The following is a 26,995-nucleotide window of genomic DNA, read 5'->3' as shown; positions in this document are numbered from 1 at the left end:
TTGTTTTTCTTTTGATTGTGTTTCAGTCTAGGACATTCCTCATGGCTGTCTGGTAAAACCACAGTAGTGAGTTGTCTTCAAGCTGACTGTACCCAAAAGAAATTGCCTTCTGGGTATTGCAAATAAAGGAAACCATGGAACCTATGTTTCTTTGAGTCTGGTTTACTTCACTTAATATAATTTTTTCCAAGTCTTTCCATTTCCTAACAAATGAGGCAGTGTCATTCTTTCTGATAAAGGAATATATATATATATATATATATATATATACATATATATATACACACACACACACACACACACACACACACACACACACATATACATATATATATATCACTAGGACAAGCAGAAAAGGTCAAAAGCTATGTACATATGACCACATAAGATGATGCTAAGCGAAATGAACCCAAGGTAAGGACACAAGTGGTTTTATCTTTCTTGCTATTGTTTTTAATGTATTTATAATGTACCATGTGATTTTTTTGTTTCTTTTGTTATGTTCTTCCCCCATGGTATAACCCCTGTTTTCACTGTATTTGATTCTGGTGCCCTGAATCTTGGATATACATTTTTCTAATTTGGGGAGAGGAAGGGAAATAAAATGCTGAAAGAAGGATACAGGTTGATCCATATGTTGAAAATGAACTTTACAACTCCAGGGGAGGGGGTGAGGGAGGAGTTGGGGGGGTGGAAAGGGAAGGGGTTATAGGGGAAAAACAAAAGAGGAGGTAACAATGCTCGATAGGAAATGTACTCATTGCCTTACTCATATAACTGTAACCCCTCTGTAGGGTATTTTTACAATAAAAAAATAATTGCCTTCTGACTGTAAAATACCCTATGAGTGCTTTTACTTGCTTTCTTTATAGTTTAACTTATTGTATTTACTTTTAACTTTTAATTGAAGAACAGTAATTGCACATATTTGCAGGGGACAATATCGTGTTTAGGTGTATGTTTTTGGAAATGGCTGAGGCACAAGAAGAGTTGTTTGTGAAGACTCTACCCCTAATCCACGTTGAACAGAGCTATGAATGTAACTGTGAGCTTTAAGGGCCCTATGAGCCTTGGCTATAGGGGGTGTTAAAAGTAGCAAGTAGCTTATTAAGCAAGATTCCTTTTAGGAGGGTAAGGGGAAGCACAGAAATGGTGGGACAAAGGGTGAACCAATGCAGCAGTGACACTCACTAGACACTGTGTTACAAATGCTATACAACTTGGTGTGGAGGGGTGAACAGGAGGGAAAAAACTGGGAGAAAATGAGGAAAGGGGTGACACTGTTCAAAATGAAAGGTACTCATTGCCTGACTTGTGTAACTATAACCCCACTATACATCATCTTTACAACAAAATTTTTTTAAAAAAAGAGATCCAAGGAACCTTTAGAATCCTCAAGGCTTATTATTTCTAAATTCCCAGAACATACCCTAAGACTTTTCTACTATAATCCTTATCCAAGCTCACCAAAACCAGTCAGAAACAAAGGCTAGGTTCCACCACAAATCTTTTAAATACTATACTGATGTTTGTTGTTGTTAAGTCACATAGTCTATAAAAAACAAAACATAACAGCCCATCTCCTGAACCTTTTAAAAATTCCACTGCCTTGTTGGATGAGGAAGAGTTATTTGCCCTGTAAACAGTATAGCAATTTAGAAGATTCTTATAGTTTGCTTCTGGATCCCCAATATTTCTTTGTAAAAAGAATTTGAGAACCTGGAGGTACCAGTTTTTCTTTCTGTGAGAATAGCTTGCGGAGAGGGACACACTGAATATCATACCATAGCAAGAGGCTATTCTTTCCTGGGTGTTAGAATCATCTACAAGCTCATGGATTAGTCTGATCCCCAAGCTCTCCATGGGATTGCTTCCCAACCACCTTTCATGGAATGGCTTCAGCAACACTGATTATCATGGCCTAGAATGACGCTTTCATTCAGGGAATTTTCTAGTTGCATGTATTAGGTGGAACTCTTTTACATATGAATTTTTCTCATACATGCTTTAGCTTTTTATGGTACAGTTTTTTTTAAAAGATAATTCATCAGCTTTCTAAGTAATAAAATAATACCCTAATTATTTATAAAAAGTTACTAAAAAAGATTTCATGAGTGTGTACATATGTAGAAACGTATAGGGAATTTGAGCACATGGATTGTTACATATTCAGGTCCTTAATTGCTTTGAAGCTCATATTACCTCAGTTTACGTCAATGTGAGCTACTTAATGTTAGTGTCCTTTTTTGCGTGACTTGGCTCGTTACCCTTCGATAGTTTTCTTTATTTCTGGACTAATATGGCTCAGGCTCATCTTAATGTATTTTTCCCCCATGACATGGATTCAAAGATCTCTCCTAAGAGCACCGGTTCTTCTTGTGGCATACAGTTTTGAGAGGCCAAAATCTTGTATTGAGTTATCATTGCTTGGAGGACTTTTGAATGGAAAAATGAAAAAAACACATTTTTTGAAAGAGAAAATAAATTATATGTTATACTAATACTTTTTTTATTCCAACTTAAAAATGAAAGATTTTGTGCTGGCACCAGAGTTTAAACTCACAGCTTTTTTCACTCATACTTGGCACTCTACCACTTGGGTCACACCTCCAGTTTAGTATATTTTGTTGACTAATTGGAGAATGAGTCTCAAAGTCTTTTGTGACCTGGCTGGCTTTGGACCTTAATGCTCAGATCTCAAACTACTGAATAATTTAGATTACAAGCATGAGTCAGTGGCACTTAGCTGAAGTTACTTATTTATTTTCTTTATTATACTTCTATCCCTATAAGTATTAAAGGTAAATACTTAGAAATCTAAAGAAAAATGATACTTGATTTTTAAGGAATATATAGTATAATAGAATGCTATATATGATAGGTTAAAAATAACAATAGCAGTGTTGCTAATTATAATAAGACTAGTTTATAAATGCTTTTTCAGTTTTCTCCAGAATTTTTGATCCTTAGATTATAGACTTCAAAAGACATACAGTCAAAAGTGCTCATTTTGAAATTCACTGAAAATAAGGATACGTCCTCTATGCAGTTATTCTATTTGATGTTTTCAGTTAGATGCACTTGCTTTCGTTTGTTTCCAATAATTTACCAAATGCTTTTAAATTTTTTAACTTGTTTTAAATTGTGAAATATATATATGTATATACATGGCCCCAAATCAATACCATACATGTGGAGATATTAACTTTATCTCACGTCCACACTCTTCTTCCCCAATGAATAATCACTCATAATTTTATGTCTTCTTTGATATTTGTGTGCAAGTGTATAATTATCCCGTATTTGAGGTCCTCTTTATAATGCATTCCTAAGGTAAGAATATTTTTAATATAATATACCTGGTATATAATATATATTATAAGTTCCTTATCCATAATTTCTTCAGCCAATCACCTGTTGTTTGCAGTCATTGCTACCTAGCATAAAGCTGTCTGTCAAAATAACTTTGAAATAAGTTTTCAAAGATTTCTCAAGCACAGGCAAATACATTTGTAATTTTACTAAACATGGGGCATACTTTTAAACATGCTAATTGTACCCAGAAAACAGAGTGTTTAAAAACTTTTGCAATATAGAGAAACAATCTAATCATAATTATAAAAAGCATTATTAAATATCTTAAGTAATTTAATCATCGAATTTTGATGACTAAATCATGAGTGATTGTGATTCTTGGTGTAATACAAACACTTTGAATAGTACAACATTTTTTAACAACTTTATTGTTCTCCAAATCATTTTTGGTGGAAATACTATAACAGGAAACGTGGAAAGTCATCTATGTATTATACGCATGCATAAATATATGCATGTATGTGAGAGTAAATAGGTAGACAGAAAAATAAATAGATACAGAAATAGAGATGCAACTTAATTGTTAACCATTGGGATTTTTTTATTTTATTTAACTGATCAGCTTTTAATTCAGTTAAAAACACTTTATTACAATATTTGAAATAAGTCCCCTTCCTCATCAGCTACCATCTGACACTATAGAAGGACTACAGGTAGAGGATCTACATAATACTATTTGAAATAACTTTTCAGGTGCTGGCAAATCTGTACCTTTTTCTCATTGGGCCTAAAATATAATCTGTCTCTTAAACTTATAGTGAAATATATTTCCCAGTTTTTTTATGTTCCTATATGTTAAAGTTTCCTGATTACATAGTCTTACTCCATTTCTGTTATTGTTGCCTTCTGAAATTAAGACTAGCCACCCCAAGAACTAGGTGAGTGATTTGCACTACATCTTGTATCTTAAGAAAATTCCATCTCATAAACATAGGAACATTAAAAATGCTAAGTTCATATTTGAGTAGCAGCTACTTGTATATATACAACTATGAAAGTAATCTTTAAAGTTTTTGGAGGAATGAGTTTTTAATTTATTATGCTATTTTTCCTTTTCTTTTTCTTTACTTTTAAAAATTTATTATTAAGGTGATGCACAGAGGAGTTACCATTTCGTAAGTCAGGCAATGAGAACATTTCTTTTTGGACAATGTCAGCCCTTCCTTCACTCTCCTCCAGTGTCCCCCTCCTGATCTACCCACAAGTTGTATAGCAATTGTAAAAGTAACTTTTAGAGATAAAATTATGAACAGATGCTCCCTTCCCATGCTACCCTAGTAGTCTTCCGCTAAAACGGTAACCAATTTGCTAGAATTCTTTCTAGAGTGTATCTTCAGGAGGTTCAGCCTTTTCCTGGCAGAGAAACGCCTTGGCATCTTCTTTTCATCCTTCTCCAAGGCTGAAATCAACAAAATAATAATCAACATCACATGTCTACAGTCCATGGGCTCACTTGAGCCCAGCTTTTCCATTATGCTTATAAGCTCAACTGATCTCCTTTGTACTGATGATAAAGTCACTTAGTTTCATAGTACACTCTGTTGATAACATCTCTACCTTTTAAAATACAAGGATGTAGGCATGGACTGCTGCAGCTAGGCAGGATGTATATTTAACAAAACAAATCAGCGTGGAAGTGCCATTTATGTTGGATTAATCGACAAATGGCCATTTCCTAGTAGTCAAATGGATACAGAATACATATTTTTGCTTATGAATTATTCACAAAGTTTGTTTAAAGACTGGATAAGAAGAAATCCATTACCTTGTGCACAAACACGTTCACAATCCTCCATGTAATAAAAGTTATTTTCATTTCCCCCACAGCCAGAATAGGTAAAGGCCTCACAGACTTCGTATCTTGCATTAAAGTAATAGCGAGTCACATTAGCAGAGCACAGTCCCTCATCTTTTGGGCTGTAACAGAAGGATGGAGCTTTTAAGAAAAAGAAAATAAGAATAGCAAAATTAATGAACAGTGAAGAACATCTAATCCCATAGAAACTTTATTCTTAATCACAGAATTTATTCATTAAACCTTAAGGTATGTCTCAAATTGAAGGTATGCTATGTGGTAATTCTAAATCTTTATGTTGTGTGTGTGTGTGTGTGTGTGTGTGTGTGCACGTGCGTGCGCGTGTGTACCAGTATGGGAGCTCAAACTCAAGGCCTTGAGGCTAGCTTGTCCCTTAGCTTCTTCACTTAAGTCTGAAGTCACTTGACTACAGCTCCACTTACAGTTTTTTGGTGGTTAATGGAGATAAGAGTCTCATAGACTTTTCTGCCAGTGCTAGCCTTGAGCTGAAGTCCTCAGACCTCAACCTCTTGAGTATAGAGGATTATTGGCATTAGCCACCAGCACCCAGCTTATTTGTTAAATCTCTTTTTGAATGAAATTGTCTCTGCTGGATCTGAAAAAGATGCCGGGGCTATTTCCCTTCACATTTATTAAACACTGCACAAATAGCCTATCATTTCGAAGATGGGAAGTGTAAAAATAGAATAAGTAAGAAGTCATGAATAAAGGAGACCTAGAATATCTTTGCTGCAATTTGCATTTACAAAAAAATACAGAAAGTTGATCAAAATCTTGAGCATATAATCCACTATCTGATTCTCCACAAACTTGAAGTCATGGCCTTTATTAAAGAGTACTATAATAATTTTTACTCTAAAGTTAAGGAACTGAGCAATAGAAGGTGAGCATAACTCATCCAACATGCTTAGGACTAGAAGTATTCCAGAATTTGTCAAATTTGTAATAATTTCATATGCATGATGAGAGATCTTTGAGATGAGACTCAAGTCTAACCAAGAAATTCATTTAAGTTTCGTGTATACCATATACTCCTAGCTTGAAGAGTTTTCTTTCTGCGATGATTTTCAATGTGCCTGCATTTTGACTGAGACCTCTCCATCACAGGAGGTCAGGAATGAAATTTTCCACTTGTGATACCTGTAAGTGCTCAAATTGTTTATTCTGACCACCTCTGATTTCAGATTTTTTTTTTGGGATGAAGGCTATTTAACTGAATCCTGTAGTTCTAAAGAGACAACATGAAAAAAGCAGCAACATTTTGAATAATGATTTTGTCCCTTCCCAGCCTTGAGAATTTGGCAAGTCATTAACTTCTAGTTTACATCTTCACATGCTAAAATGGAGGGCTAGACTTCTACCTGGGGCTGTAATATTAGGACTGACAGGGTCTGGTTTAGATCCCAAGCAAAATGAAATAAAGTAAAAATGCTACAGCATACGAAGTGAAATTACAAGAATACAAAGCATGTTAATTTCTAATGAAACCATTTTTTACTCAAAAGTCTTGAAAGAAAAATGAAATAGAAACATCATAAAAATATGGCTTACTTTTCTTCTTTGGCAGACAATAGTTCCTACAAGTGGCTTCATCAGGAAATTGGTTCTGATTGTGTTCACATGACCCAGACATGTATTTTTCACATGCCATGGAACTTAAGTTGAAGAAATACTGTTCTCTGGGCTGTCCACATTGACTCATACTGACTTCTAAACGGCAAATTAAAGGAACTTCTGGGGGCGGGGGAGGAAGGGGAGAAGAGGGAATAAAATAATATGATTAAAAGTAGTCATTTTAATATTACTTAAAAAAAACTTACCACAATTACAGAAACAACCAAGGAAAAATAATTACATTTAGTGATTTCCTTTTTTTTTTTTTCCTAAACACAGTATACCCAGACATGATTCCACTGTGATGTATCTTTCAAATTCAATAGGGATTCTGTTCTCTGGCTACTTCTGCATGTGAAGGTAATCCATTACTTCTAAGAATGCATTATTTCCCCCTGACTCGGTTCTGTAACTGGAAAAAACCCATTACACTCCTTAACAATCAAATAAAAACCAAACAAAAATATTCTTAAGCAGAACACAGTATTGTGAATCTAAACTTGGTGTTTGCACGAACCTCTAGGGACAGAAATGAAGTCATTGAAGAAGCTAAAACACACCTTTTCAAAGTAAAATACTTCAAAAAGATGGATAATTGGCTACGGTCTCAAGGAGGGAAAGAAAAGTTGTAGTCTTGGAAACTCATGGTAAATACAGGAAAGCTCTTAAGTTGTCCCTTGCATTTATTTGGCCCCCGTGAGGAACTCCTACATTCTTCCTAAAGTACACACAGTCCCGGAGTACAGAGGAGATGTCACGCAGTGCAGCGCAGCGAGACAGACTGTGTTAGTGGTTGTAGATGTTTCTTTTCCTTTGGGAAACTAAAAGGCTGTGAAGTTTGCTGAACACTTGCAGAAATTCAAGCCCAGATTTCCTGGAGAAAACCCCATCAGGAAAGTGAGATGAGTTCCTAGCCGCCCTTTGAAGGAGGAAGGAGCCAGAAGCCTGGTGTAAGAAGGCGCTGGGGACACTCACTCTCGATTCTCCAGCAGGCGTCTTCGCACTCCTCCAAAGTGTAGAAATTGTTGGCGTTGCCGTAGCAGCCCCCGTAAGAAAAAGTCTGGCAGGTCTGCGAGTGCCTGTTATAGTAGTACCTGAGAAGTAGGGCCCGGCAGATTCCTTCGTCGGGGGGCAAAAGGCAGATGTTGGCATTATTGCCTAGTGGAGGGGCAGGACAGAATGCCACAGGCAGGGAAGGGAGTCAGACTGAGTTCCTGAGAGGGAAGGGCACACCATCCCTGGGGAGTTTTGTACCCTTTGGGGGGGGGGGGGAAGGGGGACAGAGGGGCAACTGGGGAGTCTCCCTGGGTGAGTGGCAAGGACCTGGGGGCGGGGTGGTGGTGGTGGTGGAGAACAGAGGGAAACAGCAGCAGGAAAACAGCCCCGGGGACCTGGGAAGACGCCCAGCCTAGATACCTGTGGGTGCCCCAGCATTCAAGCCGGGCGCAACCTCCATCAGCAGCAGCTCCAGAAGCAACAGTCCCAGGGGACGAGCAGGGTCCATGGTGCGGATTCAAGCTGCCCAGAGCCTGCCAAGAAGGAGCCCCACGGGAGAGAGTGTGCTGCGTCTGAACTTCTGAAGGTGGGCTCTGTTTTATGTGGGAAGAGTCTAGCTGACCCCCGACAGGGCGGAGCTTGCAGAGGCTGATTCACGCCTAGGACTATGACTAACCAACCCCCCACTCCCTGCCAGCCCTGCAGAGGGTGTCCAGGAGGGAGGAAATCCCCACTATGTTGAAGAGTTGAGCCTACTTTCCAAACTTACTCCTTTGCCAGAAGGGTATATCCCACTAGTGTGTTTATGTCTGTTGTCTGTGATTTCCCATCATTGACCCAAACCAGGAAGGAAGAAAATGACCTAGGGGACATTGCTCAATGTCCTGAATTGCTGCATCACGGTGAAGAAGCCTGAACTCACACTTTAGGACCCAGAAATGCACGGATGTAAAGGGAGCTGAAAGAGAGAGATTTGTGGGTCTCATTGGGGTCAAGTGTATCCAGTCTTGTGCTTTACAATTGACTCCATTAGATTCGATATCTAAATGGACTTTACATGAAATCCATTCTGTATGGATTCTCATGCAATTCTAATTTATATTTAATTAAAAACTCCTAAAGCATCTTATGTGTGCGGTCTGATGAATTTTTGACAACTGCATCTATGTATTCAAGATATTTGGAGGATACTTGAAACAGCTCTCTCAAGGAATGTATCTTCCTTTCCTCTCCCTTTCCTTTTGTTTCGTTTGACATTCTCTAGTAAATCATTATCCCCCACAACCCAACTTCCAGGGCACAGTAGGGAGTTGATTGAAGTTCTCCTCCAATTTTCTGGGAAAATCCTGAAAAGTACAGGGCTCTGGCACATAGTGGGCCAACAGTCTGTGATATTTTGCACATCACCTGTTATCTGTCAGTGTCCAACAGCTCTGAAATCAGGGCACAGAATTTAATTCCTAGGAAGAGACTAAGCTGCTCCAGAAATGAGTCTGCTTGACTCAGAGCTATAGAGGCAAAAGTTTAACTTAAAGCTCTCTCAAAGAGACAAAAAGAGGGAGGAATCTCTTTTGTATAGTTTACCGATCTCCATCAGTGAATGCAGAAATGTAGAGAGATGGGTATGGTCAATTCTCCAGAGCAAGAGACAGTGAAAGCTACCTCCAGCAAATTACCCACCACACACACACACACACACACACACACACACACACACACACACACACAACCTTGGAATATATTTTTAAGATGGCATACCAGCTCCCACCAGTAAACAGGACAATGTGAACTAGCCTTGTGGGACTAACACCTATGATGCTGACCTCATCAGCTATTCTTGCTTGAAGAGGTCACACCAGTTAGATGTCACTTTTTGATAGTTCCCTTTAAGGTAATGAACTTCAGAGTGCTTTTGGCCAAAGCAGAATGAATATACAGTCAACTCAGAGAGGCTGTGTGATTCATGAACTTGGAACAGGAGTAGAGCAAAAACAGGCTTCTTAGCTTTCTGCAGGGAGTCTTTAAACACAGATTGAAATCAGTGCTCAGAGAGGCACTCTAGCTATGTTAATTTTTTTCTCTTTTTCTATACCAAATGGACTATGTCTTAACACCTCTTCAATCACTGACAGAGGAAGAAGAATTAAATAAGAGAGACAGTTAAAAGTTTATGTTTGTCAAGCCATGTTAGCAGAAAGGAAAGGACTCTATTTAAATAAAAAACACTCTTCCAAAGTAAAAAGCTCTAAATGTCCTGAAAACTACTGCAATGACACTGATGAACCATCCTGGAAAAGCAAAATGACTTTTCCATGGCCTCCAGAGGAAGATCATGATTCTGTATTTCCTTAAGACAGTTTCTATGACAAAAGGTTGCCATGAGCCTGAGGATGCGTCCATAGAAAATCTAAGGCTGGAAAGGAACTGAGGAAAGTTGTCTTCTAGATAGAGCTCTTCTTGCCATTCTAAATGACAGTTACAGTGTCTGTGACACACCACAGAGGCCCAGAGCAGTTTGGTATTCAGTAAAATATAAACCACGGACTTCTCAAATTTAATGCTAAAGAAACTACGGATACTCATTTAACAGTGAGATAATCTATAATGTAGAATGATAAAATGTCTATTCATTTCTACTTACATGATTGTTGACAGTGTTTTGATTTATCTGTTGTGGGGCTTGAACTCTGGGCTTGGGTGCTATCCCTGAGCTCTTCAGTTCAAGGCTAGCACTCTACCACTTGAGCCACAGAGCCACTTCCGGTTTTCTGTGGTTTATTGGAAATAAGTCTCACAGACTTTCCTGCCCAGGCTGGCTTTGAACTGCGATCCTCAGATCTCAGTCTCCTGAGTAGCTAGGGTTATAGGCGTATACTCTGTACCGCCTGTACCCAGCTCCAGTTTTGTTTTGCTTTGTTTTGTTTTTAAGTTTCTCAGTCCTGTATTCTTTCTAAATACATGCAGGCCTGGGTTCATTCTACTGTATGTTAAAGTCTAAAAGAAACTTAAAAGCTCCAGTGATTCAGGACTATCTCTACACATGGCAGATCTTTATCTCTCTCACAGTCCCCTTGGCCCCATGGCAAATGAATCTTAAATTAATTGGATAATATTAGCTTCCAGATTTTCTGGGCTTTCAGTAGGATGCTCTGTTCTCTGAGAGGCCTTGGTAGATGCTCAAGAATTTATGGGTGGTATTGAGTTAAATGGGCTTCATCTCTATCACAGACTTTAGAGAGAGGCAATATGCCTGATCAGTGAGTGAGCAAATGATAAGAATTAATTGAGCCTAGTAATTTGGAGATACCTGTTATTTTTTTTAAAGTGTTTTAAAAGGTTATATTGTTAACACTTTAATAAATAGAAAGCTCTTGCTCCTTGTTAGTTTAAGCCCTGTCAAAATAAAACTTGAATCAAATTGGCACTAAGGAGGGATCTTCACATCTGCTAAGAAATTTTTAATTGATCTGCTCTGAGAAATAATTAGGGTTTATTATTCATGAGGGTTTTGTTGAAGTTGAGGTAACTTTCACCAACTAGTTGTTTCCAAAAACTTGGGTCACATGGGAAATAGTTACTCTCATGCTCCCTCTGTTGGACACAGAGTATATGTGAGGGCTACACAAAGGATGGAACTCCATGGAGGAGGGGGGAGGGAAAGGGGGGAAGAGGAGGTGTAGTTTTTAAATTTTTAAAATGTATCAAACTGTGTACTAATGTGTGGGATACAAAGATAAACACAATAGGGAATCCATAGCATAACAAGGTAGAGAGATTAGTGCTGTCTAACTGATTTACAATGTAGTGCTCCTAGTACAATATTTAAATAGACTTTCGGTTCTATGAAATCACAGTGGAGGCAGTAGGAAAAACTTAACTTAAAAAAAGCCTCTTACCTTAGATTCCCTAGTGCTGGGATTACAAACATCTCTTTCACGTCTTTAATTGCACATGGCACTCAGAAAATTGAGACAAGTTTGGACTATAAAATCCAAGACTTCCCACATTCAGCACAGATGAATTGTTTACCTCAAATTTTAGCCTTGATTATCACAGTGCTGGAGAGTGGTGTGTCAAGAATGGGAAATCTGGGAGCTGGTGGATGATCACACCTCTAATCCTAGCTACTCAGAAAGCTGAGATCTGGAGGTTGTGGTTCAAAGCCAGCCCCGGCAAGAAAGTCCAAGAGACACTTAACTCCAATAAAGCACTCAGAAAACTGGAAGTAGTGCTGTGGCTCAAGAGGTAAAGTGCTAGCCTTGAGCTGAAGAGCCTAGGGACAGTGCCCAGGACCAGAGTTCAAGCTCCATGACCGACCAAAAAAAAAGAAAAAGGAATGGGAGAAGAAGAGAAATTTTTCTACAATTGTGGGAACATCAATAGCAAAAACAATAAACAATACTGATTAGCCTTTAATGTTTATTGAGAGTTTTCATTGTGCCTAATCTTTCCATAAGTGAATTCTGTCCCACAATCGTCATCTAAGAGACACTTTATTCTTTCCATTTTGAAATAAGAGAGGTAAAGATTAGGTAGACACATGACTTACCCAAAGCCGGCAAAGGCAGTTTGAGTCCTGATCTTCTGATCTCAATCCTTGGAATAGGTCTTCTTCTTTCACATCATCAAAATTTGATTGTGACAAGACATATTTCATATTTGGGAGTTTTAGTTTCCAATATTTTCCATACACATAATAAGATTATCTTGCAGCTTGTTTTTATATACATCTTAGATGTATATGAAATATCTGATATTAGATGATTCTATGAAATGTTTTTGGTGCACCTCTTTTGACTGTGACACGTAACTTGAGATCAGTTGTGGAATTTTCCACTTGGGGGCATTATGTCAGTGCTTTAAAAGTTTCAGATTTTGGAGCATTTTGGATGTAGGATTTTAGGATTAGGGATGCATAATTTGTATGGCCTGTGCTTACGACTCTGGTCAGTACCTGGCTTGCTCTATCTCGGATTTCTTTTTTACCCTACCATGAAATTCACAATCCATTCAAGAGCAAACAGACAGTTACAGTGTAAATGCATGGCCATAATGCTTTAAAGGAACATCTGCTAAAACTGATAATCAGATTAGAAGGTTCAGAGAGCTAATCACCAAAGTCCTCATTTTCAGGGTTATATTTAGCTTGGAGTAATAGACCTTGACCTCTCAAATGGAAAGACACCTTTCTTTGCAAAAAAAAAATTGTCATTTTAATAATCCAGGCAAATTACATTAGCTATGTTATTAATTGTCAAAGTGCCATATGTCTTTGAATTATTTGGGTTTTGCAGATTTATGGGAAATATATTTGCATTTTAAATCACACAGGAGGGACAACTGCCATTTGGGGACAGAGGGAGCCACTAGTTACAGATTGGGAAGGATAAACATCTCTTAGTACTGTCATCTACATTTTGCTTTCATTGACTTGAGCTAAAGTAAAAACTGTATTAGAATAGAGTTGAATATATTAGGCTGGTTATATACATTCAACCATCCAGGGACACATGAGCCATTCCTCATGACCAAATGAGTCTTGCCATGTACCCTAAAAATGGAAATAACATTTTGGTCCAGAAATTAACCCCTCAACTATTGCTCTAGGCTCTTTTTCCCTTTTTCCCTATTAAGGTCTTCATTGTTCAATTCTTACAAAAATCATCTTTTCTGCTCTTCTCTTTAGGCTTATATCTAGGATTTAATAATTTCCATGTAAGATGCCCTACATCTGATGCTGTTTCAACCCAGACTTAAGAGATGATTCTAGATCCTTCCCCTACTAGGACCCCAGTTCATTGCTTGCTTTTTTTCTCCCCACAAAACTTTTCATGTTACCTTCACCATCTGTCTTCACTATACATGATCTTCTTCAACTCCGGCTTTCCCTCCACATTCACTTCCAATTAAACTTCCATAAGAAGAGAATGAGAAAGAATGGGCCATCTTTTGTCAAGATAGTCCTTTGGGGGCCACATGTTCAGGCCCTTCCAGTCCATGTAACACCCAATGCAGCTATTACAAAGGTCACCCAAGACCACGGGTTTAACCTTCTCACTCATGTTTGACAGCTCAAATACTTTCTAAATCTGGAAATATTTTGCTTTTGGTCTCAATGCTAACACATTCTTCTGCCTTTTTCTGTATTACTCTTGCCTAGGTACTGTTCCTTCTCCACTGTCCTTCTCTTCCAGGTAAAGGATTAAAGATAGGATGACTCAACACTTAAACTTGAGTCTTTTTCTGGAACTGTATTCTTTTATTAAAAACAGGCATTTTACATATAGATGCACATACCTATACATACAAATGTGTGTTGCCTCTATCTCTCCTCTTACTTCACAATATTAATATCTACTTAACATCTGTACTTGGATGTCTAACAGACATCTCCAATATTATATGTTCTAAACAAAAGTCTTGGTCTGTATCCTCCATCTTTCTATTTTCCCCCAGTCAATAGCATTTCTACAATGGGTCTCAAGGGAAACTCCAGAGTAATTCTTAACATGTTCTATCTATCATTGTCCAACCCTTTAATAGTTCGGTCAATTCTACATAAATGACATTTTTTATTTTTCCACATATTATATAGCTCTAGAAAGCAATCCATGTAGTCCAAATATAACACATATTAAGGGACTATCACATAAAGTTCTTATTCTGGATTCTTACCTAAATTCTCTGTTTTGTTTCACACAAAAGTCTGACAGAGCAGAATATGTTTTATGCATCAGATCACAACACACCTACCATATTACAATAGGGCCACTACTTCAAAATAAAGCTACAGTCTTTCAGGAGATTCTCATTTTGTGCCTCACCAGAGTTTGGAAAGTTCTGTGTGACCCATCCACTCACTGACTGTGTCCCTTACTAATCTCACCCTGTCACTTTCATGTGATCTTGTCTTACTCATAAACTGAGGTCACAGAGATAAGAAAGCTGATCTTATTTTCTGCTTCAACCCCAAATCATCTCAAGAATTCTTGGCTTCAGAAGATTAATCAATAAATATTTACAGAATAAATAAATTTTATGAATAAATACATTTTATCAGCTTATGTAGAAAAACAGGAAAAAAGCTGTACAAATAGACATTGCATGTGAGTGGTCCTCAAAGTGTGAGACAAATAATGCTCAAAACCTTGTAAACTCATATCTCATTTAATCCATAGGACAACAAGCTCAAACTTCTTTGTTTATTTCATCACATCTCCCTAGAAGTAGAATTCTCCAGGTTCTAGTTCTTTCTTCTCTTCACTTTCTTATTTTGCCTGCATGTCTCTTACACATGAAGTCCCTCAGACTCCAGTAGCAGTGTCTCTGACAGTCTTCTTGTCCCCTTATTGTCTATAATTAAAGCATTTCTAATAATTCCTCTTTTTACTCCTTTTCTGATTAATTTTTGCTTTAGCTGTTATTCTAGTTAAATATGATATGAGTGACTTTTATGTGTTATCATTGGCTATCTCCCCTAGTAGAATGAAAGTTCCTAGAGGTATTTTCTTAATCCATTTTTTCTTCTCTAGCTCTACCATCAAGTATCTAGAATCATGGCTGGCAGATAATAAACACAACATATATTTGCTGGATGAATGAACAAAATGAACAGCTAACAGCTGTTGCTCTTTTATTGTCCCGACTAGAATGTTAGCATAGTATAAGAAGAATAGTATATACGCATTTATCTGAATTAGGGAAGGGAAGGGGAACGAAAGAATGGTGAGACAGAGGACAAGGGGGAACCAATGCAACAGTGATGCTCACAAGACAATACATTGGAAATGATCTCTACAACTTGGGAGGCAGGTTGGGGGAGGGAAAGTGGAGAAAAATGAAGGAGGATGTGCATTTTGACAAGAAATGTAATCACTACCTTACTTATGTAACTGTATCACCTACATAGATCACCTTGACAATAAAATTTAAATTTAAATTTAAAAAAGAATACTACAGGGTAAGTTTACAATAATCATTTCAAGTTTGGTGTGCATAATTTAGTGGATTTGTTTCTGAACAATCATATCAAACTGAATGCTAATAAAATACTATTTAGAATGTACTGGCAACATTCCTATTTTAAAGAAGCTGTGATTATTTCTTTGAATAAAATCATAGATTTTAGACACTAGCTTCCATCATGTCTCCCCTAATGTAAGCCTTCTGGACTTAAATATTTTATTTATCCAGGACTCTTACTTCCAAACAAACTTAGGTATACTGTGGTAAAATAAACAGAAAACAGGCATCCCTTGAATATTATACTAGCTCATTTTAATTTGAAAATATAGTAGCAGAAACTTAATGGAAACTCTGATTGACATGAAGAGTCATTTAACCCACTCTATATAGTTGCATTCTCCAAAAATATTTTGACAAACACTAATGCATGGTATAGCAAGAGTATTTCCCTTCCCTTATGCTCATAGCCCTTAGGACTTGCTTTTGTTACTAGGTAGATTTACCTTTCATCTTATGTTTTTCCAATATAAACTTTTTCAAGAATTCTCAATGGGATGATATATATATATGTGTGTGTATATATATATATATATATATATATATATATATATATATATATATATACTTCGTATTTTTATATGAATTGCCTCGCTGACTAAACTGTGCTTAACCCTAATTGTTCATTGGCTATTCCCTCTCCTAGAAATCCTTTAATAATTATTATTGTTGGCTATGTTTAACCAGTAATATTTATTACGGTATTTAAGACCAGGAAAAGTTAAGGCAATGTGTGTATCCTCCCTTTTTCTGGTCATTATGACCATGAATTATACCAAACTCAAGTCTGTTTGCAAAAAAAAATTCATAATGGCCTATTTAAAGCCATAAGTATGGCTAGTGCCTAGGTTATATTTATGGAATACAAAGATAACAAATTATAAGGAATGATGATGGATTTCAGTATGAAAATCTATTGTGAGTATATGAAATGGTCAGATCCTTTTAAAGTATTGAATTACTAAGGATGTAGAGTGAATATAGACAGACACATATACCATGCTCATGGATAGATACAGTGAGTGATACTGTTTTCTGAAAGAATATATAATTGCTGGTCTATAACTTTCCTTTAGAAAATATTTTTAAGATTGTATAATTCAATTTCTCTCACATGAGATGTAGTTTATGTTTTACACAAAATGAAGTTAGGCTCAAGATTCCAAAAACTGTATGTTTTTTGTCTATGTAAGTGCTGCATCGATTATACTGTATGTGGGGCAGTTTATTTCATGTACCAAAGTTTAGATAAATGAGAAATGTCTGATATTCCTCATCCACAACCACAAACACAAACCTTTTTTTTCAAGTGTCCCCTAGAGGTCAGTATCACCCCCACTGAAAACTACTGTCTGAATAGGGTAGAACTGTGATCCTTCTCCCTACCCCCTACCCCTCCCCTCTCCAATCCTTTTTTTTTTTCTTTCTTTTTTTTAATCTTGGGACTCCTGGTAGTAGTAAAAGATGAAATTTAAGGTAAATGACAAAACTTCTTAACTGGGGTATGATTTTCCCTAATTGTATTACCCTTAAACTGACTGAAAGCACATTAGGAATGATTGGTCATAGGGCTGGAATCTGTTTTAGCCACTCTTTAGACTCTCCATAGAGAGGGAACACAACCTAAAAGCTTGGAATATGAAGGAAAAGAGGAGCTAGTGCCATTTGTGGTTAATTATGAGGTGTCTTTGTATATAATTCTATAAATTCTTTATACTTAACCTGGAAAAACAAATCCGTTACACTTGTTTGATGGGAAAAAAATTCCACTCTTTTATACAAGTTCCACAGAAATATTCTGGATAAGAATAGACACTGGACCAATAAACAAACACTTGGGTTGGAAGCTTAGATTTGCTAACTCTCCTTGTGAGACTGGGCATTTGAGCTCTCTGGACCACCTTTATCTCATTTGTAAAAAACATTGATGAACTTGACCTGAATTCTTTGAATCTTTGCTTTGATGTTACTCTGAACATCTGGAATCTTCATGCAGACAGCATATAGTATTCTTTGTGTCAAGGGGGTCCTTGATGGGGTGAAACTTTAATTCCCATACTTCCTATGGAAATCTCACAGAGGTTTTCTTAAAAGATCTGTGTCAGCAAATTTGCAAGTTTCCTAGAATCTTTTTAGAACATACTTCTTCAAAATGAAGTGTTTTTCATGTTAAAAATTATTCAATAAACCAATCACAGATTTTTAAACTTGAGAAACCACTTGTTAATAAAATAATATTTAATAATTTGAAGTACTTCTATATCTCGGCAAGTGTTGATGACATAAATTAAGTAAGTTTGGCACCACTTCCTGACATTCTTCTATATACCAAACAATGCACAGAACAGTAGCTGGTAATGAGAATGTAATATAAATTATGAAGGTATGGCCTCTTTAGTGAAAGCATTAATAACTCACTGTACATCTTAGCTTGGAATCCTAGAGATAGAGCTCAAGACACAGACTTTTGTCCAAACGATAAGCTCTCATCTTTAAGATGTCTTAAAGGAATGAGAAAAAGCAGAATGAGACAGGAGAAATACTAGTTTTTTTTTTAAAAAGCAAGACAAACATAGTTTCAGAAGTCTAGTATCATATGAAGTTTCTGGAGTTCTGGAAGGTTCCTAATTATAACCAAAAATTTCAGCCAAGAAGGAAAATACCCATGCTGCTATAATGACCTTATTGGCTTACCATTACTTTTTTTAACTACAAATCACCTTCAGGGCCCAGATGGGAGCTTAATATCTAGCTTAATATCAGGCAAACTGGTTCCCTTTAACCAGGTTGTGCAGGTCTATCCTTGATAGGCAATATTGTTGCTACTGTAGATTGGAAAAGGAGGAGGTAGGTGAGACAATAGTAGAATCTATTATGTATTGGTTAAAAGAATTTGAAGGCACCTATAATGTCATCCATCAAAAGTGCTAAGGAAGAAAGTACAATCTGGAAGTTCAGAGGTACGGAGTGAATGACACCAGCTAACAGGTACTGAAGGTTTGTTCTGTGCATCAAATTGTTATATAGTCCTCATCTACATTAGTAGTCTTCATTTTTTCTCAAACAAATCTACAATATAGATAATACTATTGTTCTATTTTCCAAGAAATGAAGGCATATCTATTTTAGATAACTTAGTCAAGGCCACACAACCAGCAAGTGTTGATGAGCACTCATTTTCTTTGAACTAATAGGATAGGAGCCAGATGCTGGTGGCTCACACCTGGAATCCCAGCTGCTCAAAAGGCTAAGATCCTGGGGTTGGGAATGTGGCTTAGGGGTAGAGTGCTTGCCTAGCATACATAAAGCCTTGGGTTCAATTTCTCAGTACCACATAAACAGAAAAAGCTGGAAGTGGCGCTGTGGCTCAAGTGGTAGAGTGCTAGCCTTGAGCAAAAGAAGCTCAGGGACAGTGCCAAAGCCCTGAATTCAAGTCCCAGGACTGGCAAGAGAGGAAAAAAAAAAAAAGGCTAAGATCCAGAGGATCACAATTCAAAGCCATGTGCCAGTGTGGGTAGAAAAGTCCACAAGACTTTAACCAGAAAAATAGCCACCCTGGAGGTGTGGCTCAAGTGCCATTTTACACACCCTGAAATATCAGAGCCTACTGACGTGAAATTTTCCAACTTGGACACAAGTTGTGCAAAGGACAGTATCAACAGGTAAAAATCATCAGCAAAAATACTTGTAAAATTGTATATATACATTTTGAGATGGATAAAAATACAATTGAAAATGGGCTTTCAAATACCAAACCATTACTACATGGGAAAAAATAGGAAGAGTTTTTTTTTAAATTATCATAGTATTTTAAAAAATAAAGAGCAGAATAACAAAAACTAAAAACGTGGGAAACACTGGACACACATACTCATCGGCTGTTCTCTTTCTGTGTTGATCTATGCAGAGATTTGCCCCTAAAAAAATACCTAAGCTACCTCTTTCCAAGAGAAGAACGGGACATTATGCGTTTGAGAAGATAAACAATATTTTACTTGAAGATGAAAACACAGGAAATATATTAATTGTTGATAAATGATGATAGCATTTTCATGTAGGTGTTTGTAGTTTTGATGTTATCAGTAGGAGCATGTGATCTGAATATATCTATATTCATAAAAGTAGTCCCTTATGAAAATGGACTGGAAAGATGAAAGAAAAAAAGAGGAAAAGAAAAGGAGAGACTGAAGTTGTGATGCCATTTCATGGAGTACCACAGGCTACCATCTTTCCTGTAGATGTAACTATGGAGAAAAAAGATGACTAGGAAAGGGAAGAGTTCATTCTCCTTTTATGATTCACATTGGTAGACCAGACTTCCTATGCCCCTGGCTATATCTGGTCATTTTTAGATGTACTCTGACAGTTACCTATGAATTTCAGGTATTGTTGGGAAATACTGCTAAGAAATATGTTAGTTACTTTTTATTATAAAGGTTATTTATTATATCTCTATCTTATTGGTTCATATTTCAATCTGTTACTCACAATAAATTTGTAATGATACTTTGTATTTAGTTCTCTTTTAATACCAGATTAAGTGCTCTAGCAATTTAAGGGATTAATGGGCAGTCTCCAGAATGACCTTGAGGTGACATAAATAGCATAACTTATATGATGAAGTGTTTTGACAATGGAGATGAGACTTGAAGACTTAAAAGTCTGCATCACTCAAAAGACCCAGGATGGGAATAACAAGGGAAAGGAGGAGCTTTTAGATTATATATTAACTAAATAGTCACTGCCCTGCTCCTGCTCCTGGCAGGTGCTGAGATTCGAATTACTTGGCATAATCATATTAATGAAGATTATGAAGAAGCTTTAAAACCCTGAGCATAGTGTACAGTGCTAGAATTGCTCAGAGATAGAGACAGAGCTGACAAAAATTTGATTATCACAGAACATTTAAAATAAAACCAGCCACAGTTTACCGAGTAAGTTAAGAGGCGAGGGAAAGGTTAGTTAAGATTTCATTCCATACATTCCAGCAATTCAAGCATATAATAGAGATTGACATTCTACTTTTTCAGCAGGTAAAAGATGCCAGTGATTAATATTGAGGATCTGACAGAAAAGGACAAACTGAAGATGGAAGTGGACCAGCTCAAGAAAGAAGTAACCTTGGAAAGGATGATGGTAAGTAGCTGTGCTCCTGAATTTTATCTTAATCATCTGTGAGAGCACATGATTATAAAACATGGAATGGTCTTTGTCATGTATTTTACTATGTATTTTACTGTCTACTGGAAAATACACTTAAAAATACATTATTCACATAAAATTCAACAGAGGTTAAGAAAATTCATTTTTAAAAAAAGAACTATCTCTTGATTCAGAAAGGATTGGAAAACTATTTTCCTTAAGTCAAAGCTAGCCCATTTGCTTGGTTTTGATGCAACCAGTAAGCTAAGAAATGTGTTTATATTTTTAAAAAGAGGGAAGGAAAAAGAAAAAGAGGAAGAAATACGAGATGGGGATCATATTTTAGCTAAGCATTAAAATAAAATAATGTGTATAGGCCTTTTGGTTTTCCTTTTCAAATCAATAAGCTTCTCCTTATTTAATGAGATACTTTGATGTGGACATGCTTTAAACATGACCATATCTTTCCCATCATTATCCGGGTCAGTAACAAATGAGTATATTCTATTTTTCCACTGTAAACGAAGATAAGGCCAGGCACAAGATCTCACTGATTCTTGCTGAAAATATTTCACAGCTCTGGAAATGGTTACCAAAAGTTTTCTCTGCCTTTGAGGTAGCAAAATTCGACAAAGGATTTAAGCAATTTCCATCCAGTAGACAGTGACTAAGGTTTGGAAAACAGATATCTACTTTAGATCTCCTTATTTTAAGAAAACACAACAAAAGCTCCCCTGCAAGTAATGACATATGCAGTTTTTAAAGAAGAATTTTTTAAATAAAATTAATTTTGTTTTCTTCTCACAGGATCCCCTCTATTGATCTTTAGGGCTTTTATGCATGGGAACTGCAAAATACAGTACCATTAAAGAAATTCTCAATTCATATGTGTGGTAACCAACTTGTAGTGAGAGGTAAACACTTCTCATTTACATCACACTTGACACGGAGGCTGTCGAAAGATCATATTGTCTAAATATTTTTTTTTAATTAATGGCCGAAAAATTTGGGCGACGGGATATGGTAGTTTTGATCATCAAAATAAGGCGAGCAGGAGAAAATGCCACTGACATCCATTAGGTTGAAGAGAAATAGTGGAACACAGTAAAACAGGGAGACTGTATTCTTTTCATCCTTTTCTAAACTCTTACTCCTAGTCAAATTAGGATTTTTAGTTTCTTTTGTCTTTATAATTGTCTCAAATTTCCCTGTTGCTCTTTCCACACAGGCAAAACATGTTTAACTATAGAGATAAAAATAAAATCCAGTACAAAAGCTTGCAACACACAGCAGACAAGTTGAAGTCTTTATCATTATAATTTGGGGAAAATCAATTTTCAGAGTGAAAGTTATTTTTTATTCTTTGCCTAAAATGTCCAAGAGTTGTTTTATTATTTTTACACTCCACATTATTTTGTTTTTGTTTTTGTTGGTTGTGGGGCTTGCACGCAGGGCCTGGGCGCGGTCCATGAGCCCCTATGTGCTTAAGGCTTGCACTCTACAACAAGCCACAAGGCCACTTCCAGTTTTTGAGTGATTCATTGGAGATAAGTCTCACAGGGACTTTTCTGTCAAGGCTGGCTTTGAACCATGATTCTCAGATCTCAGCCTCCTGAATTGAGGATTAGAGATGTGAGCCACCAGTGCCTAGCTCCACTTCATATTATTCTCTTCTGGCAGTTTCCTCTTGGAAATTTAATTTAGGGTAAATATTATGCACCTCACAACTCACCTGGCTTTGGGATTTGTTCTTTTTCCCCATCCTTCAACATCTTCTTGCTTTAGAAGGCAAAGTAATTTAATATTAAACTTAAAATCTCTGTTTTTCTTATTTTAGATAGACATTTATATGTGGATATAAACACATACACCTATCCCTCATGCATACATTACCCACAAGCACACAAATACACATGTAATGTCTTAGTTTATGTAGGTTAATATAACAGACTATCTTAGACGAGGTTTATTATATCATAGTACAAGCAACAGAAATTTATTTTGATAAGTGTATTATCTCATAGTTCTGTAATCTCCTAGGGCTTTACTCCCTTATTCTCAAATGGCTTTTCTTTTCACTGTGATCTTACCTGGAGGAAAAGGCAAGAGGCCTCCCTGGAGTGTCTTTTGTAAAGACACTAATCCTTTCCAAAAGGCTCTGCCCTGTGACCTAATCACCTTCCAAAGGCTCCACCCCTAGCATTGTCATGTCAAGGGCAAAGATTTCAAAAATGATGTTTCAGGATACATATACACACATGAATATACATATATAATATATAAATAATAATAAATATAAATGTAAATAATACATTATTACTATCATCAAATATATTTATACTTATTAATGTTATCATTAATAACATATTAAATACTTTAAATATATTATTAAATATATTCATCATTAAGCATTATTCTATAAATAATAAGCTTATTATTTATAGAATAATGAACAATTGTGGTAAAATTATATATTGTAATATATATTATGGTACAAATATTATGGCATAAATTTCAAGTAAAAATAAATTAGCTAAATAACTTATGAAATAGTCACTACCCAAAATGAAGTTGTTCCATGTTGCTATCCTGCAAGACATTAATTGAAAATGAAACAAATCGTTGCTAAAAAGTATAAATAATTGAAATTGTGTGTGTGCACACCCATATTTATATTCGCATATTCCATTGAAGAACTACAGCTTGGTGTTTCACTAAGCCATTGCTTTAATGGTACAAAGAATAGGGAGCAAGCTCCTAAACCAGAGTCATGATGCAGATCAGCCCTTGTTTATTTACTGTGCAACAATCAAGTATAGGCTGTGTTTCAGATACCCAACATACATTGAACAAATCTGCCAAAGTACCTGATCCCTTGGAGTCACATGGTCCATTTTGTACTGCAGAGATCAATCACTGTGCATGAGTTTGAAGGGAAGTTGCATGTATAGACTTTTGAGAATCCAGGACTAATACTTTTTCAATTATGTATTCACTTCTATCATTACAAGTCACATTGTTTTAGAATGAGGAAAAAGACTTTAGCAGTATTTATTCTGGAAGCCTTTGTGTTTCCAGCTGTGTTCCTATCCCTGGATCTGTCTTCTTTGAAGAAGCTAGAAAGCAGAAGCTCTGGATCAGGTCCCCTGAACTAGAGTGTGGTTCATGGTGTGTCCTTTGTGTAAAGATATCCAGGCAGACATGTCAGGGATAGCTCTTCTTGCTTTATTCCTGGGAAGTCAATGAGCATTGGCAGAAACAAAGTGCTATAAAAAGTGACAACAAGAAAAGTTTATTGTGATTAATAATTTTTTTGAATCTGCAGCACTGTGTTTCATACTAAGTGAGTCATTTCTTTGTCCTCCTTCTTAAGGTATCCAAATGCTGTGAAGAAGTAAGGGATTACATTGAAGAGAGATCTGGAGAGGATCCACTAGTAAAGGGTATCCCTGAGGATAAGAATCCTTTCAAGGAACTCAAAGGAGGCTGTGTGATTTCATAAAGAAAAAACAAAAAAGAAAAATCTTGGAGATATTTACAATTTTAATGACAATGCAATTTTTCTTATATATAATTAAGCATGTACATGAATGTTTAAACTTATAAATGGGAACTTGTAATAAAAACTGGGACATAATGAAATATAAGTGTGTTTTCTGACAGTATTTAGCACAAGTTTTAACACAGAGCTGAAAATAAATATTGATGAACCCTTCTTTAAAGACTTAGTATATTTTATGAATGAGTCTCTAGTATTGTTGGCTGCCAACAAACAGTTAATGTTTCATATTTCTTCATTGTCTATGTTCATGTTGTTCTAGAAATTTCACAGGCTTAATTTTTCTCAACTTTTTGTTGCTTATAGAAAGTCTACTGTGTGTGTGTGTGTGTGTGTGTGTGCATGCACACATACGCACATGCATTAGTAATAGGACTTGAACTCAGGGCCTGTGTACTATCCCTCACTTTAACACTCAAGGCTAGTGACTTAAGCCACAGCTCTACTTCTTTAGTGGCTAATTGGAATGAGTGTCATTAACTTTTTCTGTGCAGGGTGGCTTCGATTCTGAGATCTCATTCTCCTAAGTAGCTAGGATTATAGGTTCAAGCCACCAGTGCCTGTTTAGAAAGTCTACTGTTTTTTTTATTTATTTATTTATTTTTATTTTTGGGTCCAGTTGTGGGGCCTGAACTCTGGGCCTGGGCGCTGTCCCTCAGCTCTTCAGCTCAAGGCTAGCGAGCTACCACTTGAGCCATAGCACCACTTCCGGCTTTTTTTTTCTGCTTATGTGGTGCTGAGGAATCGAACCCAGGGCCTCATACATGCAAGGCAAGCGCTCTACCACTGAGCCACCTTCCCAGCCCTTTATTTATTTTTTACTTTTTTTTTTTTTTTGGTCAGTTGTGGGGTTTGAACTCAGGGCCTGAGTGCTGTCCCTGAGCTTTTTCACTCAAGGCTAGCACTCTACCATTTTGAGTCACAGTGCCACTTCTGGTTTTCTGGTGGTTAATTGGAAATAAGAGCCTCACAGACTTTCCTGCTAGGGCTGGCTTCAAACTGAGTATCTAGGCTGAGTATCTAGGTTTACAGGCATGAGCCAGTGATGCCTGGCTTAAGTCTATTGTTTTAGTAAACAGATAATCTTGGCAGATTATATGATGTCAAGATTTTTGTTATTGAAGTTTTTTTGTCCTTTCCCTTCTTTCTTCCTTTTAATCAATGATGCTGGCTTTTACATAAGCTCTTCCTACCCAGTTTGACTTAACATTGATGATGTGACATTTTCCCAGAATGCACAGAAGATTAGGGATTTCATCTTGGGTTACATTGCACAAGGAATATAACAAAAAATAGAAAAATAGGTTTTGAGCACAGATTCAGGAGTCTGTGAGTTATGCTACTTCACTGCCTAACTTTGAATACTTTGAATACTTTTTTTTCATTTTGTGTAAGTCTTAGTTTTGTCCACTGGAGGATGGAGATAATAATGTTTCTTTCTTTTTTTTTTTTAGTCAGTTATAGGGCCTGAACTCTGTGCCTGGGCACTGTCCCTCAGCTCTTCAGCTCAAAGCTAGTGCTCTACCACTTGAGCCACAGTGCCACTTCCAGTTTTTTCTGCTTATGTGGTGCTAAGGAATTGAACCCAGAGCCTCATGCATGCAAGGCAAGCACTTTACCACTGAGCCACCTTCCCAGCCCTGATAATAATGTTTCTATCCCCTATTTTCTGAAGACAAAATAAAACCTCCTAATGGTTGGAAAGGGAGATGCAGAACAGCTATATCACTTAGTATGTTGCTTGACTTATAGTAAGACCAATAGCTAGTATCATTATTTGGAAAAAAAACTAGATAAAGTTTCCTGAGTCCTTGAAGATACCCACCACCTACTTCCTGAAGAGCTTCACTAACAATTTTTTTCTCTCCCAAGATGAAGTTAAATGACAGACAAATTGTGATTACTAATTTGCCTTTGCTTCTACAGGGAATGACAAGTATGGTTACCCCAAATCAGAAGCCATTTTTGTTCCTAGTATTTCTTTGTTGCTATCGCACATTTAATTGCTGTTTTGGATAGTCTCATCGCCTAAGTATGCAGAAATGCTAATTGATTGTCATTTGTTCAAAAATGTGATAAAAATGATCTATTACTTGACCCAGAGAAGAGTCTGAAGATCACTCCAAGTTTGGCTCTTAGCTCAATGCCCTCCCTCTCTGACCACAGGAAATACTCATCACTTATCTAAGCACTTCATGTTGAAATGAGGAAAATAAATGACTCAAAAGTAAGTTGGCAAATTTCTGAGTTAAAGGGTTACTGGCCGAGCAGAACTCTGCCACATAGTTGTGTCAAATATGTGTTATGTCTTAAGAGGCTCCAGGGTAAACTGGAATCTCCTATCTCTTTTATCCCAAGGGGAAAATCTTTTCCTTCTACTTAAAATTGCAAAATCCTGCTGTGTGCTGATGTATCATGCCTACAGGGCACTATATTTTCCGACTTGAAAATTATTCATACTGATTCCTCTA

At 36.7% G+C, this 26,995-nt stretch overlaps 2 protein-coding genes across 5 annotated transcripts; one reads left to right on the top strand and one right to left on the bottom strand.

Moving 5' to 3' along the window:
* Window positions 1-4,649: 4,649 nt before the first annotated feature.
* On the bottom strand, window positions 4,650-8,353 carry Tfpi2 (tissue factor pathway inhibitor 2). The gene is made up of 5 exons (XM_042684520.1): window positions 8,222-8,353; window positions 7,781-7,963; window positions 6,743-6,925; window positions 5,141-5,311; window positions 4,650-4,774 (listed from the first exon to the last, which is right to left on the bottom strand). Exons 1-5 carry the CDS (start codon window positions 8,307-8,309, stop codon window positions 4,650-4,652), a joined length of 750 nt encoding a protein of 249 aa, XP_042540454.1. The 5' UTR covers window positions 8,310-8,353.
* Window positions 8,354-20,648: 12,295 nt separating this feature from the next.
* Gngt1 (G protein subunit gamma transducin 1) lies at window positions 20,649-24,693 on the top strand. Of its 4 annotated transcripts, none has more exons than XM_042684750.1 (3): window positions 20,649-20,757; window positions 20,857-20,959; window positions 24,339-24,693. In XM_042684750.1, exons 2-3 carry the CDS (start codon window positions 20,864-20,866, stop codon window positions 24,465-24,467), a joined length of 225 nt encoding a protein of 74 aa, XP_042540684.1. In that variant the 5' UTR covers window positions 20,649-20,757; window positions 20,857-20,863; the 3' UTR covers window positions 24,468-24,693. The 4 variants fall into 4 exon arrangements, with proteins under 4 accessions (XP_042540684.1, XP_042540680.1, XP_042540682.1 ...); XM_042684746.1 differs by having other exon boundaries at window positions 20,854-20,959; XM_042684748.1 differs by having other exon boundaries at window positions 20,649-20,780.
* The last annotated feature ends 2,302 nt before the right edge of the window (window positions 24,694-26,995 follow it).

This window comes from Dipodomys spectabilis, unplaced genomic scaffold (assembly GCF_019054845.1).
Source record: "Dipodomys spectabilis isolate Male_0828 unplaced genomic scaffold, ASM1905484v1 ptg000089l, whole genome shotgun sequence".
Classification (NCBI taxonomy): Eukaryota; Metazoa; Chordata; class Mammalia; order Rodentia; family Heteromyidae; genus Dipodomys; species Dipodomys spectabilis.
The sequence above is the reverse complement of the archived record's forward strand: the minus strand, read 5'-3'. Positions and strand labels throughout refer to the sequence as shown.

Coding starts and splice junctions, on each gene's coding strand:
- Tfpi2 (XM_042684520.1), bottom strand. CDS start 8,309: ATGGACCCTGCTCGTCCCCTGGGACTGTTGCTTCTGGAGCTGCTGCTG. Junction 5,312..6,742: donor TTGTCTGCCAAAGAAGAAAA/GTAAGCCATATT, acceptor TTTTCTTAAAAG/CTCCATCCTTCTGTTACAGC. Junction 4,775..5,140: donor TGAACGTGTTTGTGCACAAG/GTAATGGATTTC, acceptor TGTTGATTTCAG/CCTTGGAGAAGGATGAAAAG.
- Gngt1 (XM_042684750.1), top strand. CDS start 20,864: ATGCCAGTGATTAATATTGAGGATCTGACAGAAAAGGACAAACTGAAG. Junction 20,960..24,338: donor TAACCTTGGAAAGGATGATG/GTAAGTAGCTGT, acceptor CTCCTTCTTAAG/GTATCCAAATGCTGTGAAGA.